Source organism: Oncorhynchus tshawytscha, linkage group LG10, assembly GCF_018296145.1.
Source record: "Oncorhynchus tshawytscha isolate Ot180627B linkage group LG10, Otsh_v2.0, whole genome shotgun sequence".
Lineage (NCBI taxonomy): Eukaryota > Metazoa > Chordata > Actinopteri > Salmoniformes > Salmonidae > Oncorhynchus > Oncorhynchus tshawytscha.
In genome coordinates this window covers 10,014,335-10,033,826 of record NC_056438.1, presented here as the reverse complement: position 1 = coordinate 10,033,826, position 19,492 = coordinate 10,014,335, and the positions used below count along the sequence as shown (strand labels likewise).

Genomic DNA, 19,492 nt, shown 5'->3' with positions numbered 1-19,492 from the left:
TGGGACGTTCTGCACTGCACACGGTTGCCCGTGACGATCGGTTGTTGTTGCCATGGAGATAGAATTTAATTACCGGGGGTTTTGGAATCGTAGATGGACGATCGGGTTCCTCGGTCACCAAACCCTAATGACTTCAACGATCGATAAATTGACTGAATGACTGATTAATGACATCACTTAGAATGACCCCCCCCCCCCAAACCCATACCCCTTTCACTTAGCAACAGTTCCTTGGGCGTTGGTTGGTTAATCTGCCGGTTTCTAGGCAATGCCTGGTTTCTAGGCAATGCCCTTACGCCATCACAACCCTAAAACCCTAGTCCTCGGACAGGGCGTGCCACTTGGCGATCTGCCGGCGCGGGTGGTCGCAGATCTCCCTCCAGTGCTCTCCAGGGGTGCCGGAGGCGGCGTTACCCAGGACCAGGCGCCCCAAGACGGGGTTGGGGGAGCGGGTGGAGTCCCCCCTCCTGGTTGATGGAGACTCAGAGTCCATTAGGAGGAGCTCCACGCTGGTTTCCCTCAGCCTCTCCTGGGAGGACACGTCAAACACAAACAGCTGGTTGAACACAGGGTTGGGGGAACACTTCTTCACGTGGCTCTTCTTCTTACTGACACGCTTCTTCCCCTGGAACAGGTTGACTTTCACATACGGCTCTGGAGGGAGGAAGGGAGGGAGGGAGGGGGCAGGGAGGGAGGGAGGGAGGGAGGGAGGAGGGAGGGATAGAGGGAGGGAGGGAGGGGGGGGGCAGGGAGGGAGGGAGGGAGGGAGGGAGGGAGGGAGGGAGGGAGGGGGCAGGGAGGGAGGGAGGGGGGAGGGAGGGAGGGAGGGAGGGAGGAGGGAGGCAGGGAGGGAGAGAGAGAGAGAGAGAGAGAGAGAGAGAGGGAGGGAGGGAGGGAGGGAGGGAGGGGAGGGAGGGAGGGAGGGAGGAGGGAGGGAGAGGAGGGAGGGGAGAGGAGGGATGGAGGGAGGGAGGGAGGGGGCAGGGAGGGGGGAGGGAGGGGGAGGGAGGGAGGGAGGGAGGGAGGGAGGGAGAGGAGGGAGGGAGGGAGGGGGAGGGAGGGGGAGGGAGGGAGGGAGGGAGGGAGGGAGGGAGGGAGGGAGGGAGGGAGGGAGGGAGGGAGGTGAGAGAGAATAGAATTCATAGCACATTATTCTAGCCAAGGATCAATAGAGAGATCGATACAGAGGAGATGATAGAGAGTGTGTGTGTCTGTGTGTGTGTCTGTGTGTGTGTGTCCGTGTGTGTGTGTCCGTGTGTGTGTGTCCGTGTGTGTGTGTGTCTGTGTGTGTGTGTCCGTGTGTGTGTGTCTGTGTGTGTGTGTGTGTGTGTGTGTGGTATATTACACGGAGATCAAACTAGCTCCGTCTTGTCTCTGTGTCATTACGACCTGTATGAAGAGTAGTGTGTCTGTCCCAAGTGATATCCTACTCTCTAGTGTACTAGCTTTGACCCGGACTCATAGGGCACTATGTAGGAAACACCATTCCTCATATTAGTCCTTTTGAAAAGGACCTGTGTGAGTCATATCTGACAGAATAATACTCAATACTTGTCTGGGTTGTGTTACCTGAGGTTCTGTGGTTATCGGTCTGTGTGTGTGTGTGTGTGTGTGTGTGTGTGTGTGTGTGTGTGCGTGCTTCTACACCTGCATTGCTTGCTGTTTGGGGTTTTAGGCTGGGTTTCTGTACAGCACTTTGAGATATCAGCTGATGTACGAAGGGCTATATAAATAAAATTTGATTTGATTTGTTTGTGATTTGTGTTGTGTGTGTGTGTGTGTGTGTGTGTGTGTGTGTGTGTGTGTGTGTGTGTGTTACCTGAGGTTGTGTGGTTATCGGTCTTGAGCAGGTGGCGAGCCTTCAACACCACCACTGTTAGAGTACTGGTGGTGGACTGGTAACACAGAGACAACAGCAGCTCCCCTCGACCAGCACCCCTCTATACACAGGGAGGGAGGGAGGAGGCAGAGAGGGAGAGGAGAGAGGGAGGGAGAGGAGAGAGGGATGGAGAGGAGAGAGGGAGGGAGAGGAGAGAGGGAGGGAGGGAGGAGGCAGAGAGGGAGGGAGGAGGCAGAGAGGGAGGGAGGAGGCAGGGAGGGAGAGAAGAGAGGGGGTGAGGGAGGGAGGAGGGAGAGAAGAAGGGAGAGGAGAGAGGGGGTGAGGGAGGGAGGGGGAAGAGGAGAAGGGGAGGGAGGGGGAAGAGGTAGAATTAAGAATAAAACGATAAATTCAAAGACCTGACATTTTACAGATATCTATATATGTGCGTCAACACATAGACTCAGCTGTATCAGCTCCATCTACTGCAACTGGCTCTGTACTTTGTCTTAGCCAGAGATGAGCTGAATTCATTTGCTTGAATGACCACGCACTTTACACACAGCCATTTCCTGGTTCCTCCGCTGTGTGACGAATCCCCAGGGGGCCTCTAGTCAGAGAGAGAGGAGAGAGAGAGAGAGGGGGCGCGATGGCTGCTCCTACCACACCCTCAACCCACATTGTAGAACAGTCCACAGTGTAGAACAGTCCACAGTGTAGAACAGCCCACAGTGTAGAACAGTCCACAGTGTAGAACAGTCCACAGTGTAGAACAGTCCACAGTGTAGAACAGCCCACAGAGTATTGATCTGGTGACAGCAGTAGAATACAGACACAGCCGGCCACAGCCCTTTTCTCTCTCTCTCTCTCTCTCTTCTCTCTCTCTCTCTCTCTCTCTCTCTCTCTCTCTCTCTCTCTCTCTCACTCTCGCTCACTCTCTCTCTCACTCTCCCTCTCTATCTATCTCCTCTCTTCCTCCCTCCTCCCCCTCTTTCCACATAGAGATCATACTACAGACAGATTAGAGAATGTGTCCCACACCCACATTAACACTACAGATCCACATTACGACAGAGATCTGTTCCATACAAGCCCTGTTTCTCTAATCACAACACTTATAGAACCACAACTGTTGTTCTCTCATCTGACATCCACATAGAAGGAGAGAATTATAGGCAACATTCTTTTTCTCAGTACCTAGCATCACGTTTTCATGAGTGAGTTTGCATCTGTCTGTCTATCCATCGATCTCTATCTGTCGTTTGTACACATGAGACGTGAGAGAGAACATACGACTGAGAGACAAGACGTCATCAGTACATACAAACCCTTTCGTCCTGTCTCTGTTCTCAGAAGAGCAGCAGCAGAGAGGAGTCAACCAGAGGCATAGAAGAGTCTAGAAGCCTGGTACACAACACTACACAGAGACATCTCTCTCTCTCTCTTTTACACACTCTCTCCATTTTACTCTCTCTCTCTCTTTTACTCTCTCTCTCTTTTACTCTCTCTCTTTTACTCTCTCTTTTACTCTCTCTCTTTTACTCTCTCTCTTTTACTCTCTCTTTCTTTCTCTCTTTAAACTATCTCTCTCTCCTACTACTACTACTACTACTACTACTACTACTACTACTACTTTCACCAATGCACACATAACATGTGTACAATACAATAGCATAGAATATAGTAGAACATAGACTACAACTCTCAGTCATAGTACTCCTGTCCTAGACATCCACAGCCAATGACAGCACTACACAGAGGATGGATATCACCTTCACACCTAGAATGATCTGTTCTAGAATGATCTGTTCTAGAATGATCTGTTCTAGAATGATCTGTTTTAGAATAATATATTCTAGAATGATCTGTTCTAGAATGATCTAGAGATTCTAAAGATACAAATTGCTGGTAGAGTGATACATCTGCTATCTGATACAACTAAATGACTGTGGTTAGGTCCAGAAATGCCACCCTATTCCCTATATGCCCTGGTCAAAAGAAGTGCGCTATAGGATATAGGGTATTAGAATAGGGAATAAGGTGCCATGAGCTGCGATTCTACCTGTGTTGTTCCATTAGTACTGTGTGATATTAGACACCTGGAGGATGTATTATTAAATCAGGTAGAAACCCTCACTACCCCGAGGACTTCATTCATATTATGATAATGGTAAATATGCCAAGCAGAACTTGTTTTAGACACTAATGGAAGAACCAAGTAACTCTCTCTTACCCTGACATTCCTCTTTATGATCTCACGGCTCATGAGGACACGCCCCTCCGCCAGGTTGATCTCGGCCAATGGGACAAGAGTCTCACCAATGACCTCATCACGGGAGAACCTATCGAAGCTGAGCACCATGAAGTGGAGGGACAGCTCCTGCACACGGACCAATGGGATCCCGTAGAAACTGAAGGTCTCGTCAAACGCCGGGTCCAGAGTCTTCCTCAGGACGCGAGTCTTGACCCGGTGCTTCTTCTCCGGAAGCAGGGTCAGCTTAATGTAGGGGTCAGAGGTCAGGGACTGCTCGTCGGTCGGGGTCAGCCCGTGGGCCTCCTTGATGTGAACCACGAAGGCCTTCTTCTCTGAGTTGTATTCCAGGGAGAAGTGAAGGGTCCCGAGGCCCACTTCAGGGCCTCCGTCCTGGGGTTTGTCTTGGTCAGCGGCACCCTGGGTGGGGATTGGGGTCTGGCCGGAGAGGCTATTGGTGGTGGTAATGGTTGTGGGGGAGGGAACCCCAGGCTGGGTGAACCCTGGGTGGGGGGAGGGAATGTCCAGGTCTGGGGAGCTGCGGACCTTGGTGTGGGTCTGGGGGTTGGAATGTGGAGGTTTGGTGGTGGAGGTGAAGTTACCGTTCAGGTCACGTTGTTTCTCCAGGTCCAGGTGAAGGGGCGTTCTGCCCCCTGCTGGGCTGGAAGCCGCTTGCGGTTGTTTTGGTTGTTTAGCGTTGTTGCTGTTGGCATTGCAGTTTCCGTTCACGTCGGTCTTGCTTTCATTGGCGGTGGCAGCAAACTTCTTCTTGGCGCTAAGACTCTCGGGGTAGATGTCCACGCCTTTGAGCATGTGCACAAACTTGTAGGGTGGTGTCGTCTGTGGCTTGGTGTTTTTACGCTGGCAGCAGATCCAGGCGAAGAGGGAGACGCAGGAGACGAGGCCAAACACACTCACTACTGCAACACTCACTGGCACCTCCACTAGAGAGGGAGAGAGAGATGTGGAGAGAGAGAGAGAGGGAGATGTGGAGAGAGAGAGACAGAGAGAGAGGGAGATGTGGAGAGAGAGAGAGAGAGAGAGGGAGATGTGGAGAGAGAGAGAGAGAGGAGAGAGACAGAGACAGAGACAGAGACAGAGACAGAGACAGAGAGAGAGAGACAGACAGAGAGAGAGAGAGACAGAGAGAGAGAGAGAGAGAGAGAGAGAGAGAGAGAGAGAGAGAGAGAGAGAGAGATACTTTTGTTAAACGCCCCTCCTGTGGATCTTGTGTGTGTGTGTGTGTGTGTGTGTGTGTGTGTGTGTGTGTGTGTGTGTGTGTGTGTGTGTGTGTGTGTGTGTGTGTGTGTGTGTGTGTGTGTGTGTGTGTGTGTGTGTGTGTGTGTATGTTGAATATGCGTAACTTTCCTCTGTCTAACTACTTCTGTAGATGAATGTATTGACAAACTGAATCAGAAACCCACTGCTTATTACCATAACTAACCAGCTGACTGACTGACGCACTGTCTGAGTCAGAGACAGCATGACAACAGCACAATCTGGGGCTGTGTCCCTAAATGGCATCCTATTCCCTAGATAGTGTCCTATGGGCGCTGGTCAAAAGTAGTACAGTACACTATATATGGAATAGGGTGCCATTTGAGATGGAGTCTGCACAATCTGGGACTCCTACATGACATGACATAACTGGGTCGGGTCAGAGTGTGAACAGAGAAATGGCCTTTTGACATAACTTGGCCATTTTGATATGTTATAGCGATTTGAGACAAAATTATGAGGTAGCTTATTGATTTATTAATAATTGATGATTATTCATTGACTAGCATTAATCTCAACTTGCCAATCAGATGAGAGATTGGGGACTGTTTTGTTAGTTAGCAACACAAAACACATAAAGGTTCTTATATTTGTGTCAGAACTAAAAACAGGAAGGCAAACCCCAGTGCCTCACCCCTGTCTTTCAGCTCCACGCACACACACACACACACACACACACACACACACACACACACACACACACACACACACACACACACACACACACACACACACACACACACACACACACACACACACACACGCACACACACACACACAGACACACACACACACACACACAGACACACACACACACACACTCAGGCTCTGAGAGTATGTGTCACGTCAAGGCATGCAGCAGGAATGTACCATGTCTTTACAGGTGAGATAATGAGCCCCGACATAACGCTTAATTTCAACATATTACTAAATAGCCGACTGCGGTACAATGATGTGTGATAGTTACCATTAGCTAGTAAGAATACTCAAGAGGTAATCTAACTGGTGATTTTTATTTGGTTTTTGCTTCTCATATGTATGTTTTCTTGTATATATTCTTGTATATCCATAACATGATATTGCCAATATGATCTCCTGAATAAATAAAGGATCAATCAATTAAACACATCAAATAAGGTCGGAGCCCACGTCACAGTGCAGCGGGTGGAGAAACAGATGGAGTCGCCGACTGGTGTTGGGTGGAATCACGAGACTCTATCGTCCACAATGGCACCCTAATTCCCTGTTGACCAGAGCTAGATTGCCTTTTTCAAACGGAGAGCACTAGATAATGTCTAAGGTGCCATTTGGGAGACATGGTGAATATTACAGACCAAAAGAACAGAGACTTTCCCGAGTTTTCCCAACCACACTCAAATAAGTCACCAGCTGCCGCCAGCTACTTACCGAACTGTGTTTCTTCCGTTACCGTCGGAGCCATGTTCCCGCTTGCTCGCGTGCTCTGTCCAAGGTGCTGAAACGGTCCGCGCTTCAGTTTATTCCAGCACTCACACTCTATAAACCTACGCTACCCACCAATCCGTCCTCTAGGTATATCTCCTTGACAGCAAATAGCGACAGATTTTTTGATGATGTGACTTAAATGATTTAATATGTTTGTTTCGGTTTAATAATTCAAACGCAGCTGCTCTTTTCAGCGAGGCAACGGTTGGCAGGCTATTGTCTGTTCTCTTCCCAGCGCGAGTCTCACCCTGCTCGTGTTGTTAATCTTTGCGCTATGAGCATCTCTGAGGATGAACCACCCCTCTCCCTCCTCTCTCTCCCTATCGCCCCCTCCTCCCTCCTCTCCCAAGCACCCCCACCCTCCTGCTGAGTTCACAGCCGCTGACGCAGTTGTGACGGAGGCTGCTGAAATCACTGCCTCCGTGAAACAGCATAACAAGCAACAAGCTCATCAATTTCTATGACTGACTTACTGACTGACTGTCTGGCTGGCTGACTTACTGACTGACTGGCTGAGTGCCTAACTTACCGACTGGCTGGCTTGCTGACTGGCTGGCTGGCTGGCTGACTGACTCCCTCGCTTATACACTACATGACCAGAAGTATGTGGACCCATGCTCATCAAACATCTCGTTCCAAAATCATGTGCATTAATATGGACTTTGTCCCTCCTTTGCTGCTATAACAGCCTCCACTCTTCTGGGAAGGCTTTCCACTAGATGTTGGAACATTGCTGCAGGGACTTGCTTCCATTCAGCCACAAGAGCATTGGCGAGGTCGGGCATTGAGGTTGGGCAATTAGGCCTGGCTTTCAGTTGGCGTTCCAATGAATCCCAAAGGTGTTCGATTGGGTTGAGGTCAGGGCTCTGTGCAGGGCGGTCAAGTTCTTCCACACTGATCTCAACAAACTGTATGGACCTCGCTTTGTGCACAGGGGCATTGTCATGCTGAATAAGGAAAGGGCCGTTCCCAAACTGTTGCTACAAAGTTGGAAGCACAGAATCTTCTATAATGTCATTGTATGATGTAGCGTTACGATTTCCCTTCACTGGAACTAAGGGGCCCGAACCATGAAAAACAGCCCCAGACCATTATTCCTCCTCCAACAAACTTTACAGTTAGCACTATGCATTTGGGGAGGTAGCATTCTCCTGGCATCTGCCACTAACAAAGACTACATCTCCTCTGCCCAGACCCCCATCCCTAGTGCCTGGCCACACCCCCATTCCTAGTGGCTGGCCACACCCCCATCCTTAGTACCTGGCCACACCCCCATCCGTAGTGCCTGACCACACCTTCATCCCTAGTGCCTGCATAAATGTTTTTCTCAGTTGTCCATGCTATTTCAATATTTCAATAATAAATCATTTGATTTTTCCATTGTTAATTATGGCGGATTGTTTGATTGATTGTCAAGTTTTTAATTTCCTTTTTTCAAGGTGAATGATGAGAAGAGAATATGGGTATCTCACTACACCCCCATAAGCCATGTCCTGAAATGTCCAGACAGATGGATTAAAAGTCATTCTGACAGCCAACTTTCTAGCTCCTTCCATAACTTTTGGATTTTATAGTATTCCCAGAAGTCCTGGATTATTGAGTCATTGTTAGTTTTACACTTGAGACACGACTCTGCCGTTATGCTCTCTGCAAGTTTTTGTATGTTTTACCTATCATACAAACATACTTTTCTGACTCAAATAAGATTCCCTCAAGGTTGATCTGATGTCCAAAAGATTTCAAAATCGAAATTTGGTGATGTGTAACTTTCAAGTTGCATGTATTTGAAAATACCTACATTGGTCAGTCCAAAATTGCTTTTTAAAATTCTGTCATAGAAATTAATTGATTTATTGTTAGGAAGTCATTTATGGTTTCTATGCCTTTAGTTTTCCACGTGGAGCAATTTATTGGTGATTTCTGAAAAGCAATCCAAGGTTCCATAGAGTTGTGATATTGGTTCTCGTAGAATACCTTTCATTTTCTTCCATATTGTTATAACCTCTTGCTCCTACTTGAGACGCAGACGTCCCATCTAGAGCTCTGGAAATGCAAATGCGCTACGCTAAACGCTAATAGTATTAGTTAAAACGCAAACGTTCATTAAAATACACATGCAGGGTATTGAATTAAAGCTACACTCGTTGTGAATCCAGGCAACAAGTCAGATTTTTAAAATGCTTTTCGGCGAAAGCATGAGAAGCTATTATCTGATAGCATGTAACACCCCAAAAGACCCGCAGGGGATGTAAACAAAATAATTAGCATAGTCGGCGCTACACAAACCGCACAATAAAATATAAAACATTCATTACCTTTGACCATCTTCTTTGTTGGCACTCCTTGATGTCCCATAATCAATATTGGGTCTTTTTTTCGATTAAATCGGTCCATATATAGCCTAGATATCGATCTATGAAGACTGTGTGATAAACGGAAAAAAATAGCGTTTCATAACGTAACGTAATTTTTTTTAAGTAAAAAAGTTGATGATAAACTTTCACAAAACACTTCGAAATACTTTTGTAATGCAACTTTAGGTATTAGTACACGTTAATAAGCAATAAAATTCATCAGGAGGCGATGTAAATTCTATAGGTGGTCGTCTGGAAAAAATGTCCGGGAAAAACTCAACCAAAACATCCTGTTGGAGGCCGGAGGGAATCGGTTCCCTTGGGTCGGTTCGACCAAGAATCAAATCCGAAGCAAATGAGAAGACTCTAGACATCCTGTGGAAGCTGTAGGTACTGCAACCTCGGCCTCATTTAATACGGTTCACCTTTAACAATTCCTGGAAGTGGCGCATGGATATTTTTTTCCATTTTCAGTGATCAGATTTTCCTGCGCTTTTCGATGAAACAGACGCTCTGTTATAGTCACAGCCGTGATTTAACCAGTTTTAGAAACGTCAGAGTGTTTTCTATCCACACATACTAATCATATGCATATACTATATTCCTGACCTGAGTAGCAGGGCGCTGAAATGTTGCGCGATTTTTAACAGAATGTTCGAAAAAGTAGGGGTAGGAGCAAGAGGATTTATATAGTGTTCTTTACTATTAAGTTTATAATGTTCTTCGCTTTATCCTTTGAAAATAGACACTAAGAAAATGATAGGGATGAGCATCTTCAATATGCACCCATTGTTCTTCTTTAGTGCATTTAACTATGTAAAAGCCTTGGGTAGCAGATTGATACATTTCCAAGTCTGGGAGATAAATCAACATTCAGATTTAGGAAGATGTTCAACTGTCCTTTTTATTCTATACATTTTATTTGCCCATATAAAGTCTGTTAGGACAGAGTATACTTCTTTTTAAATGTCTTTGGCTGATCCTCAACACTGGGGCCCCACAAGGGTGCGTTCTGAGCCCTCTCCTGTACTCCCTGTTCACCCACGACTGCGTGGCCACGCACGCCTCCAACTCAATCATCAAGTTTGCGGACGACACAACAGTGGTAGGCTTGATTACCAACAACGACGAGACGGCCTACAGGGAGGAGGTGAGGGCCCTCGGAGTGTGGTGTCAGGAAAATAACCTCACACTCAACGTCAACAAAACTAAGGAGATGATTGTGGACATCAGGAAACAGCAGAGGAACACCCCCTATCCACATCGATGGAACAGTAGTGGAGAGGGTAGCAAGTTTTAAGTTCCTCGGCATACACATCACAGACAAACTGAATTGGTCCACTCACACAGACAGCATCGTGAGGAAGGCGCAGCAGCGCCTCTTCAACCTCAGGAGGCTGAAGAAATTCGGCTTGTCACCAAAAGCACTCACAAACTTCTACAGATGCACAATCGAGAGCATCCTGGCGGGCTGTATCACCGCCTGGTATGGCAACTGCACCGCCCTCAACCGTAAGGCTCTCCAGAGGGTAGTGAGGTCTGCACAACGCATCACCGGGGGCAAACTACCTGCCCTCCAGGACACCTACACCACCCGATGCTACAGGAAGGCCATAAAGATCATCAAGGACATCAACCACCCGAGCCACTGCCTGTTCACCCCGCTGTCATCCAGAAGGCGAGGTCAGTACAGGTGCATCAAAGCTGGGACCGAGAGACTGAAAAACAGCTTCTATCTCAAGGCCATCAGACTGTTAAACAGCCACCACTAACATTGAGTGGCTACTGCCAACACACTGTCAATGACACTGACTCTACTCCAGCCACTTTAATAATGGGAATTGATGGGAAATGATGTAAATATATCACTAGCCACTTTAAACAATGCTACCTTATATAATGTTACTTACCCTACATTATTCATCTCATTTGCATACGTAGATACTGTACTCTATATCATCGACTGCATCCTTATGTAATACATGTATCACTAGCCACTTTAATTATGCCACTTGGTTTACATACTCATCTCATATGTATATACTGTACTCGATATCATCTACTGTATCTTGCCTATGCTGCTCTGTACCATCACTCATTCATATATCCTTATGTACATATTCTTTATCCCCTTACACTGTGTATAAGACAGTAGTTTTTTGGGGGGAATTGTTAGTTAAATTACTTGTTCGTTATTACTGCATTGTCGGAACTAGAAGCACAAGCATTTCGCTACACTCGCATTAACATCTGCTAACCATGTGTATGTGACAAATTTGATTTGATTTGATTTGATTTTATACTAAAAACACTTTGGGAGCCATGCTATTCTGAAGAGGTTTCTTCTATCTGTTAGATTTACGGGAAGATTATTCCATTGAATTAGATCTGCTTTCATATAGTTGAGTAATGGAATAAAGTTATCTTTATATATTCATTGTTTGTTGTCACTCATTAAGGATCCTAAGTATTTAATATTTTTTTGCCCACTTAAAGGATTGCTGTAGCTCGTGAATTATTATTTTTTCCATTTCCCTATTGCCATTTTTTATTTATTTTTCACTTTAATTTTATATCCTGAGTATTCTGAAAATATTTTTAGCAATGGGGGCATTGAGTTTTCAATATTGGTCAGGTATATCAGGAGATCGTCTGCAAAAAGTTTAGTTTATATTCATGTTTGCTAATACCATTCATGTTTGCCAAACCTGTTATGTTGGGGTCCTGTCTAATTTTTTATTTTTTTATTTCACCTTTATTTAACCAGGTAGGCTAGTTGAGAACAAGTTCTCATTTGCAACTGTGACCTGGCCAAGATAAAGCATAGCAATTCGACATATACAACAACACAGAGTTACACATGGAATTCTTTCTGCAAGTGGTTAAATTGCCAGTGCAAACAGGAGGGGGTCAAGGGGACATCCCTGTCTTGTGCCCCTTTCTAAAGCAATTTCATCAAATAATGTATTATTTGTGTATATTTTTTGCATTAGGACATTTATTTAATATTTGAATATTAAGGGCCATTTAAGACGGTCAAAAGACGGTCAATTCCTGGTGTTTTTCTCTGTGCTAATGTTTTTACAGTATCTAATATTTATTTTCGGGTGATCTCTGTTTTTAGTGATTATTTTTTGTTTTGTTTTTTTATTGTTTAATTCGGATTTATATACATTTTCATAGAAGCTTTTAAAATGGTCATTAATCACATTGTTGTTTCTAATTAGCACATTTGTATCTTTATCTTTTAAAATAAATTGTTTAATGTGTATTCATTTTATGAGTGCTGTGAGATGTTTACCTGGTTTATTTGCTTCTTAGGAGGGCTGAGATCCCGCTAACGGGATCGATATGACAACAGCCAGTGAAAGTACAGAGCGCCAAATTCAAACAACAGAAATCTCATAATTAAAATTCCTCAAACATACAAGTATCTTCTACCATTTTAAAGGTAATCTTGTTGTTAATAGGCTTTACAGCGAAAGCACCACAAACGATTATGTTAGGTCACCACCAAGTCACAGAAGAATTCAGCCATTTTTCCAGCCAAAGATAGGAGTCACAAAGTTGTGTAACATGAAGTCCTATGAGCGTCATCTGATGTGTTACACAATACATGTATGTTTTGTTCGATAAAGTCCATATTTATATCCAAGAATCTCAGTTTACATTGGCGTGTTATGTTCAGTAGTTCCAAAACATGCAGTAATTTTGCAGAGAGCCACATCAATTCACAGAAATACTTATAATAAACATTGCTAAAAGATACAATTATTATAAATGGAACTTTAGATAAACTTCTCCTTAATGCAACCGCTGTGTCAGATTTTTTTAAGACTTTACGGAAAAAGCATACCATGCAATAATCTGAGATGGTATGGCGCTCAGAGACCAAACAGCCAAAGAAATATCCGCCATGATGGGTAGTCAACATTAGTCAGAAATGGCATTATAAATATTCACTTACCTTTGATGATCTTCATCAGAATGCACTCCCAGGAATCCCAGTTCCACAATAAATGTTTGTTTTGTTCGATAATGTCCTTCATTTATGTCCAAATTCCTCCTTGTTGTTAAAGCGTTCAGCCCAGTAATTCAAATTCATGACGAGCGAGCAGACGAGCAGACGAAAAGTCAAAAAGTTCCATTACAGTCAGTAGAAACAGGCCAAAAGATGTATAGAATGAATCTTTAGGATGTTTTTAACATAAATCTTCAATAATGTACTATCCGGAGAATTCCATTGTCTGTAGAGAAGCAATGGAAAGCAAGCTAACTTTCACGTGACCGAGCATGGTCAGCTCGTGGGACTCAGGCAGAGACCTAACTCATTCCCCTCTCATTCAGCCCCACCTCACAGTAGAAGCATCAAACAAGGTTCTTGAGACTGTTGACGTCTAGTGGAAGCATTAGGAAGTGCAAGATGACCAATATCCCACTGTACCTTCAGAGTTGAAAAACTACAAGCCTCAGATTTCCCACTTCCTGTTTGGATTTTTTCTCGGGTTTTTGCCTGCCATATGATTTCTGTTATACTCACAGACATCATTCAAACAGTTTTATGTTTTTGCATATATTAGCAACTGGGACTGAGGAGCAGGCAGTTTACTCTGGGCACCTCTGGGCACCTTATTCATCCAAGCTACTGAATACTGCCCCCAGCCATAAGAAGTTAATTAAGTAGTTATGTTTTATTTGAGTTTAACCTGTAGTTTTTAACTCTCTTCAAAAGTACAAGATTGTTTGATAATGTCCTTTATATCCATAAAAAACTCAGTTTAGCTGGCACGCTTAAGTCAATAAAGAAATCCCAAACGTTACTAAAAAACTTTTCCAAACAAGTCAAACAACGTTTATAATCAAACCTTAGGTACCCTAATACGTAAATAAATGATAACATTTAAGATGGAGAATCGTTATTGTCTTTACCGGAGAAAAATACCAAAGAATGCGCTCTCATTCACACGCTTGGAAACACTACAGCCAAAATGGGAGGCACCTAGAAAAACTACAATATCTGGCTAATTTTTCCAAAACCAAAGCCTGAAACTCTTTCTAAAGACTGTTGACATCTAGTGGAAGCCCTCGGAACTGCAATCTGGGAGGACTTCGCCTTATAATGAAAGTGACAGCCATTGAAAATAGTGGAAGGCTGAATTTTTTTTGGGGGGGATGGTTTGTCCTCGGGGTTTCGCCTGCCATATCAGTTCTGTTATACTCACAGACATTATTTTAACAGTTTTAGAAACCTTAGAGTGTTTTCTATCCAAGTCTACCAATTGTATGCATATCCTAGCTTCTGGGCCTGAGTAACAGGCAGTTTACTTTGGGCATGCTTTTCATCCGGACCTGAAAATACTACCCCCTAGAGGTTCAATGGTATATTTCTCTTCTTTTTTTAAATGTGACACTTGCAATAAACCACATCTGCTGACAATGTCTTTAAGTGTTTGAGAACCATATGCTTTTTTTCATGGAGCCCATGCACATTTGATAAATTGGATTTTGTTAGCCTTTACTTGTATAGAATCAAAGTTAACCTTCCATCTATTAACCTAAACCGCTTCTGTCTATCATTGAAGAACCAAAGGAAACATTTTGGCAGACATTTGAGGGCCGTGGACATTCCATAGAATGGGAGGATCATAGTATTTTTTTTAAAACCTTTATATAACTAGGAAAGTCAGTTTAAGAACAAATACTTATTTCCAATGACAGCCTAGGAACAGTGGGTTAATTGCCTTGTTCAGGGGCAGAACAACAGATTTTATCCTTGTCAGCTCGGGGATTTGATCTAGCAACCTTTCGGTTACTGGCCCAATGCTCTAACCACTAGGATATCTGGCATCCCTCTAACCACTAAGCTACCTCCCACTATCCCAATCCCTAAAACAGCAGAACCACTGCCAGATAACAAACTGTGTGGCAGATGTGCGCCTTAAGCGAGTGTAACATGAAGGTCAAACGATGTGTAGGCTGCAGCAGCCATACTGAGAAAAACCCAGGCTTATTCCTCACTCACTACCCAGTGACCTTGTTGGGTAGAGTGGTAAATGAAAGACAAGATACGTATCTAATACCGTGGCGTAAATCACCCTACTGAGATATCTTCATCATCAACTAGAGTAGTAGAGATTTCTTATGCTGCTCACCCGACAGTGTCCTTGCTGAGGAAAGATGAACCTGCCATCTTGGTAAATGAAAATCTAACTGCACCGTAATTCACCGTGCTGAAATAGCTTCTCTGCAACTATGGGCTTATTCCTCGTGTGACGCATAGCCCAGTGCCCTCGCTGGGAAAAAAAGATGAGCTGTCATCGTGGTACATGACAATATTCTACCTATGAACCCAGCCAACCACCTGCAGCTTTATAAAAACACAATGTTGTTATAGCAGCTTGCAATGCCGTAAGAGGGAACATAGCTTCTGGAACACGGGGCTGACAGTCATGGCAAAATGAGCAATTATTGCAGGAACTCATTTAGGCTTCCACAATCTCAGAACATTTAATCAAATGTGATCTTGAGGGTGAGCTGGGACCAATGGAGAAGCAGGTGTGTGTGTGTGTGTGTGTGTGTGTGTGTGTGTGTGTGTGTGTGTGTGTGTCTCCCTCATCTCTCTCTCCCCCGTCTCTCTACCTCTCCCCTATCTCTACCTCTCCCCTCTCCCTATACCTCCCATCTCTCTACCTCTCCCCTATCTCTACCTCTCCCCTCTCTCTACCTCTCCCCCATCTCTCTCTCCCCCTCTCTCTACCTCTCCCCTATCTCTCTCTCCATCTTCCTCCCCCTCCATTTAATCTCCCTCCTTCTTTCCCCCTCCCTCTAATCTATTTCTCTCCCTCCCTCCTCTCAGTAGGTTTGTGTGTGTGTGTGTGTGTGTGTGTGTGTGTGTGTGTGTGTGTGTGTGTGTGTGTGTGTGTGTGTGTGTGTGTGTGTGTGTGTGTGTGTGTGTGTGTGTGTGTGTGTGTGTGTGTGTGTGTGAGTGTGTTTATATATATATGTGTGTGTGTGTGTGTGTGTGTGTGTGTGTGTGTGCAGCCCCACTCTGTGTGTGTGCTAAATAATACATTGGCTTACAGTGCGTGTGTGTGAAGCAGACAAATAAACTGTGCAGACAGGCAGTGTGTGAGTGTGTTTAGGCATATATGTGCAGGTGGCAGGCAGGTGTGTGTGTGTGTGTGTGTGTAACCCTAAGTGTGTGTGTGTGTGTGTGTGTGTGTGTGTGTGTGTGTGAGTGGTTTATATATATGTGTGTGTGTGTGTGTGTGTGTGTGTGTGTGTGTGTGTGTGTGTTAGTGGCTGCAGGTTGAAAGGGCTAAATAATACATTGGCTTACAGAGAGAGAGAGAGAAGCAGACAAATAAACTCACAGACAGGCAGACAGACAGGCAGGCAGGCAGGCAGGCAGGCAGGCAAAAAAACTCTGAATTCAAACCTAACCCTAAGCGTAGCTTCATGCCCATATCCCGGCTGAACCCTAACCCGAACCCTAGACCTTCACATCTTGGCTCAGCTCTTGGAGTTCAGGTTGAGCCAAGGGTTAGGCTTAGGGTTTAGGGTTAGGATTTATGGTTGGGGGTAGGGTTAGGGTTGGGTTAGGGTTAGGGTTATGGTTTAGGGTTGGGGTTGGGGTTAAGGTTATGGTTTAGGGTTGGGGTTTATGGTTGGGGCAGGGTTAGGGTTGGGTTAGGGTTAGGGTTAGGGTTAGGGTTAGGGTTGGGGTTAGGGTTATGTTAGGTTTAGGGTTGGGGTTGGGGTTGGGGTTAGGGTTGGGTTAGGGTTATGGTTTAGGGTTGGGGTTGGGGTTGGAGTTAGGGTTGGAGTTAGGGTTGGGGTTAGGATTAGGGTTGAGTTAGGGTTGAGTTAGGGTTGGGGTTAGGGTTAGGGTTGGGGTTGGGGTTAAGTTTAGGGTTTAGGGTTTAGGGTTGAGCTGGGAGTGTCTGGACTATAATTAAATGTGAAGACTTATTTCAATCAAATCAATTCTCTAGGTTTAATTATTACGTGATTAAACTAATAATGTAAACATTAATTACCTAGGAAGTCGGGGCACCACAGAAAATGTTGAGATTTACATAGTTATAATTTTCCGAATATAACTCTTCAGATATTTTAATATTTGATCGATTTGTCATTCTCATTCATGTATAATTATTACCTCATCAGTTCTTATTACTGAACATCGCCAACCCTTGGATATCTGCACAAACCCTAGCCTAAATCATGAATCAGCGATATACAAATTGGCTTAATTATGTAACGAGTGCGCTGAGTCAGGAAGCAAGTTCAGGGAGTGATTGTTTTTTAATAAATAAAATAAACAATGAACACGAAACACAGACAACGCACCAACATGAAAACAGAGTCAATAACACCTGAGGAAAGAACCAAGGGGAGGGACAGATATAGGGAAGGTAATCAAGGAGAAGATGGAGTCCAGGTGAGGGTATGAAGTTGCGCAGGTGCGTGAGATGATAGTGACAGGTGTGCGGGACAATCAGCAGCCTGATGACCTAGAGGTCGCAGAGGGAGTATTATGTGACAAATTATTTATTTATTAACTAACTAAATAATCACACAGCAATACATAACAAACAAACAGTAGATATTTGGGTTACTACATGATACAAAGAAAAAGTCCCTAGCGGATGAAGCCGATATGACGGCTTGGTAGAGAAAGAAAAGGGGTGGGGACTGAGAAAGAACGGGAAAGACAAAATGGATTCACTACACACAGTGGATAATTGTACTCAGAGACATGCTAATACTTTGCACATGAACTGCCGCTCATTCTGGAAGAAATTACAATGTACATATTTACGCTTGTATGTCGTTGTTGTCTCTCCGTTGAAAACACTCAATTGTCCTGTAGAGTTCATCAGAGCCTCTGGTTAACTTTTCCAGAAGTCATAATGTCTTTTGTGGTTGTCGGTGGTTAGGATGGATACTTCGGATTACCATTCGGAAATGTTCTCATAGAATAGATGTTTCAGCGGTTGTCGGGATATTCTCATTCTAGGTTTACGTCATTTCTAGCTGCAGACTAGTAATTGGTGTCATCTAGAATTTGCTCCTTCTGTAGTGAATCGATAGTCTCAGAGTTGATCCATTTCTAGCCATGTAGCTAGAAACTACAGCTGTATGGTCTCCGTGGAGTATAGAATTGTAGCCATTCCAACGTAGGGACTCTGTCCCGGCGTTCTCTGACTTAATGTATATTTTGTAGGAAGTGGGTTTTATACTCTGTGGGAAAAGGGGCGGTTCTATGACGCCTGATGTAATGTCTGGGCTTACGGGGGTGTGGCCACTGTCTAGTTAAACTTTATAACTAAACAAGTATCTCATTTTGAAGGCCAACATGACATTACATCTTCTCACAAATAGTTTCATATTCAATCATATATTTTACACAACATTCAGGTAGAAAACTAATAACTGAGAAATGTACACTTTCCAAGCTACCGTTATTCTGTGCTACCGTTATTCTGTGCTACCGTCCTTCCTGATGTCACAAAATAAAACAACTTTGACAGGATTCTTCTTTAAATACCCACGGACCATTCCCACATTGTCAAAAATAGAAATATTGTTTAATCCTCCAATTTTTGGGAATAGGAGTTGAACAAAGAGAAGCTCTTTGATTCATAGGTTAATTTCCCCTCTTTTTTTGCATGACCAGAACAGTGAGAGTCTCTGCCAGGAATTTATGACCTGTCGTAAAGTCATAAAACTTGTGGTGGGAGAGAGAGAGTGAGAGAGGGGGGAGCCACGATATACACCCCAAAGGGCCACGTCGTGACAGGGCCTCAACCCTAGACATAACCTTAATCCAATTAACAATTAATGCATTTACCCCTCCCCCACTACATGGCAGAAAGGTAGGCCTCACTTGAAGCCTGACCTAGAGTTAATGGGCTTTTGACTTGCCTAGTTAAATAAAGGTTAAATTAAAACATTTTTAAAAATGGGCTTTTTTGAGTGGCATTGGCAGAACGGTTGAGGCTAGAATCAAAATGTACGCATGGGAACATTCAACAGATGCTCCCGATGAACCCAAGCCAACATCTGACCATGTGAAATGAACTTTCACCCTGAAAACTTGGTACCAAAGAGAACAAGGCTTTTCTTCCATAGAAAAGCATTACCTACAGCCCTCACATGACCATGACGCCATCATTGACTGTGATTGAGCTAGCTAACCGTCCTTGCACACAAACGATCAGAAACTTTTATGGATGCCCTGTGTTGAGGTTCAGCTTCCTGTGGCAAGAGGAAGTGTCTTAATTCAACTTCAACATGGTCCTTTATTCTCTCCCTGAAACT

The 19,492-nt window shown here is 44.4% G+C and overlaps 1 protein-coding gene across 1 annotated transcript in view; it reads right to left on the bottom strand.

Annotated features, from left to right (window-relative positions):
* Positions 1–7,115, bottom strand: part of LOC112259693 (synaptotagmin-4-like) — a 7,635-nt gene extending 520 nt beyond the window's left edge. Inside the window, exons 1-4 of the mRNA XM_024434308.2 lie at positions 6,756–7,115; positions 4,053–5,014; positions 1,820–1,940; positions 1–654 (exon numbers count right to left, since the gene is read on the bottom strand). The exon at positions 1–654 is cut by the window's left edge and continues 520 nt beyond it. Of these exons, the coding sequence (XP_024290076.2) occupies positions 317–654; positions 1,820–1,940; positions 4,053–5,014; positions 6,756–6,789 (1,455 nt within the window). The 5' untranslated portion in view covers positions 6,790–7,115 and the 3' untranslated portion in view covers positions 1–316. The remainder of the gene's footprint in view (positions 655–1,819; positions 1,941–4,052; positions 5,015–6,755) is intronic.
* Positions 7,116–19,492: the final 12,377 nt, after the last annotated feature.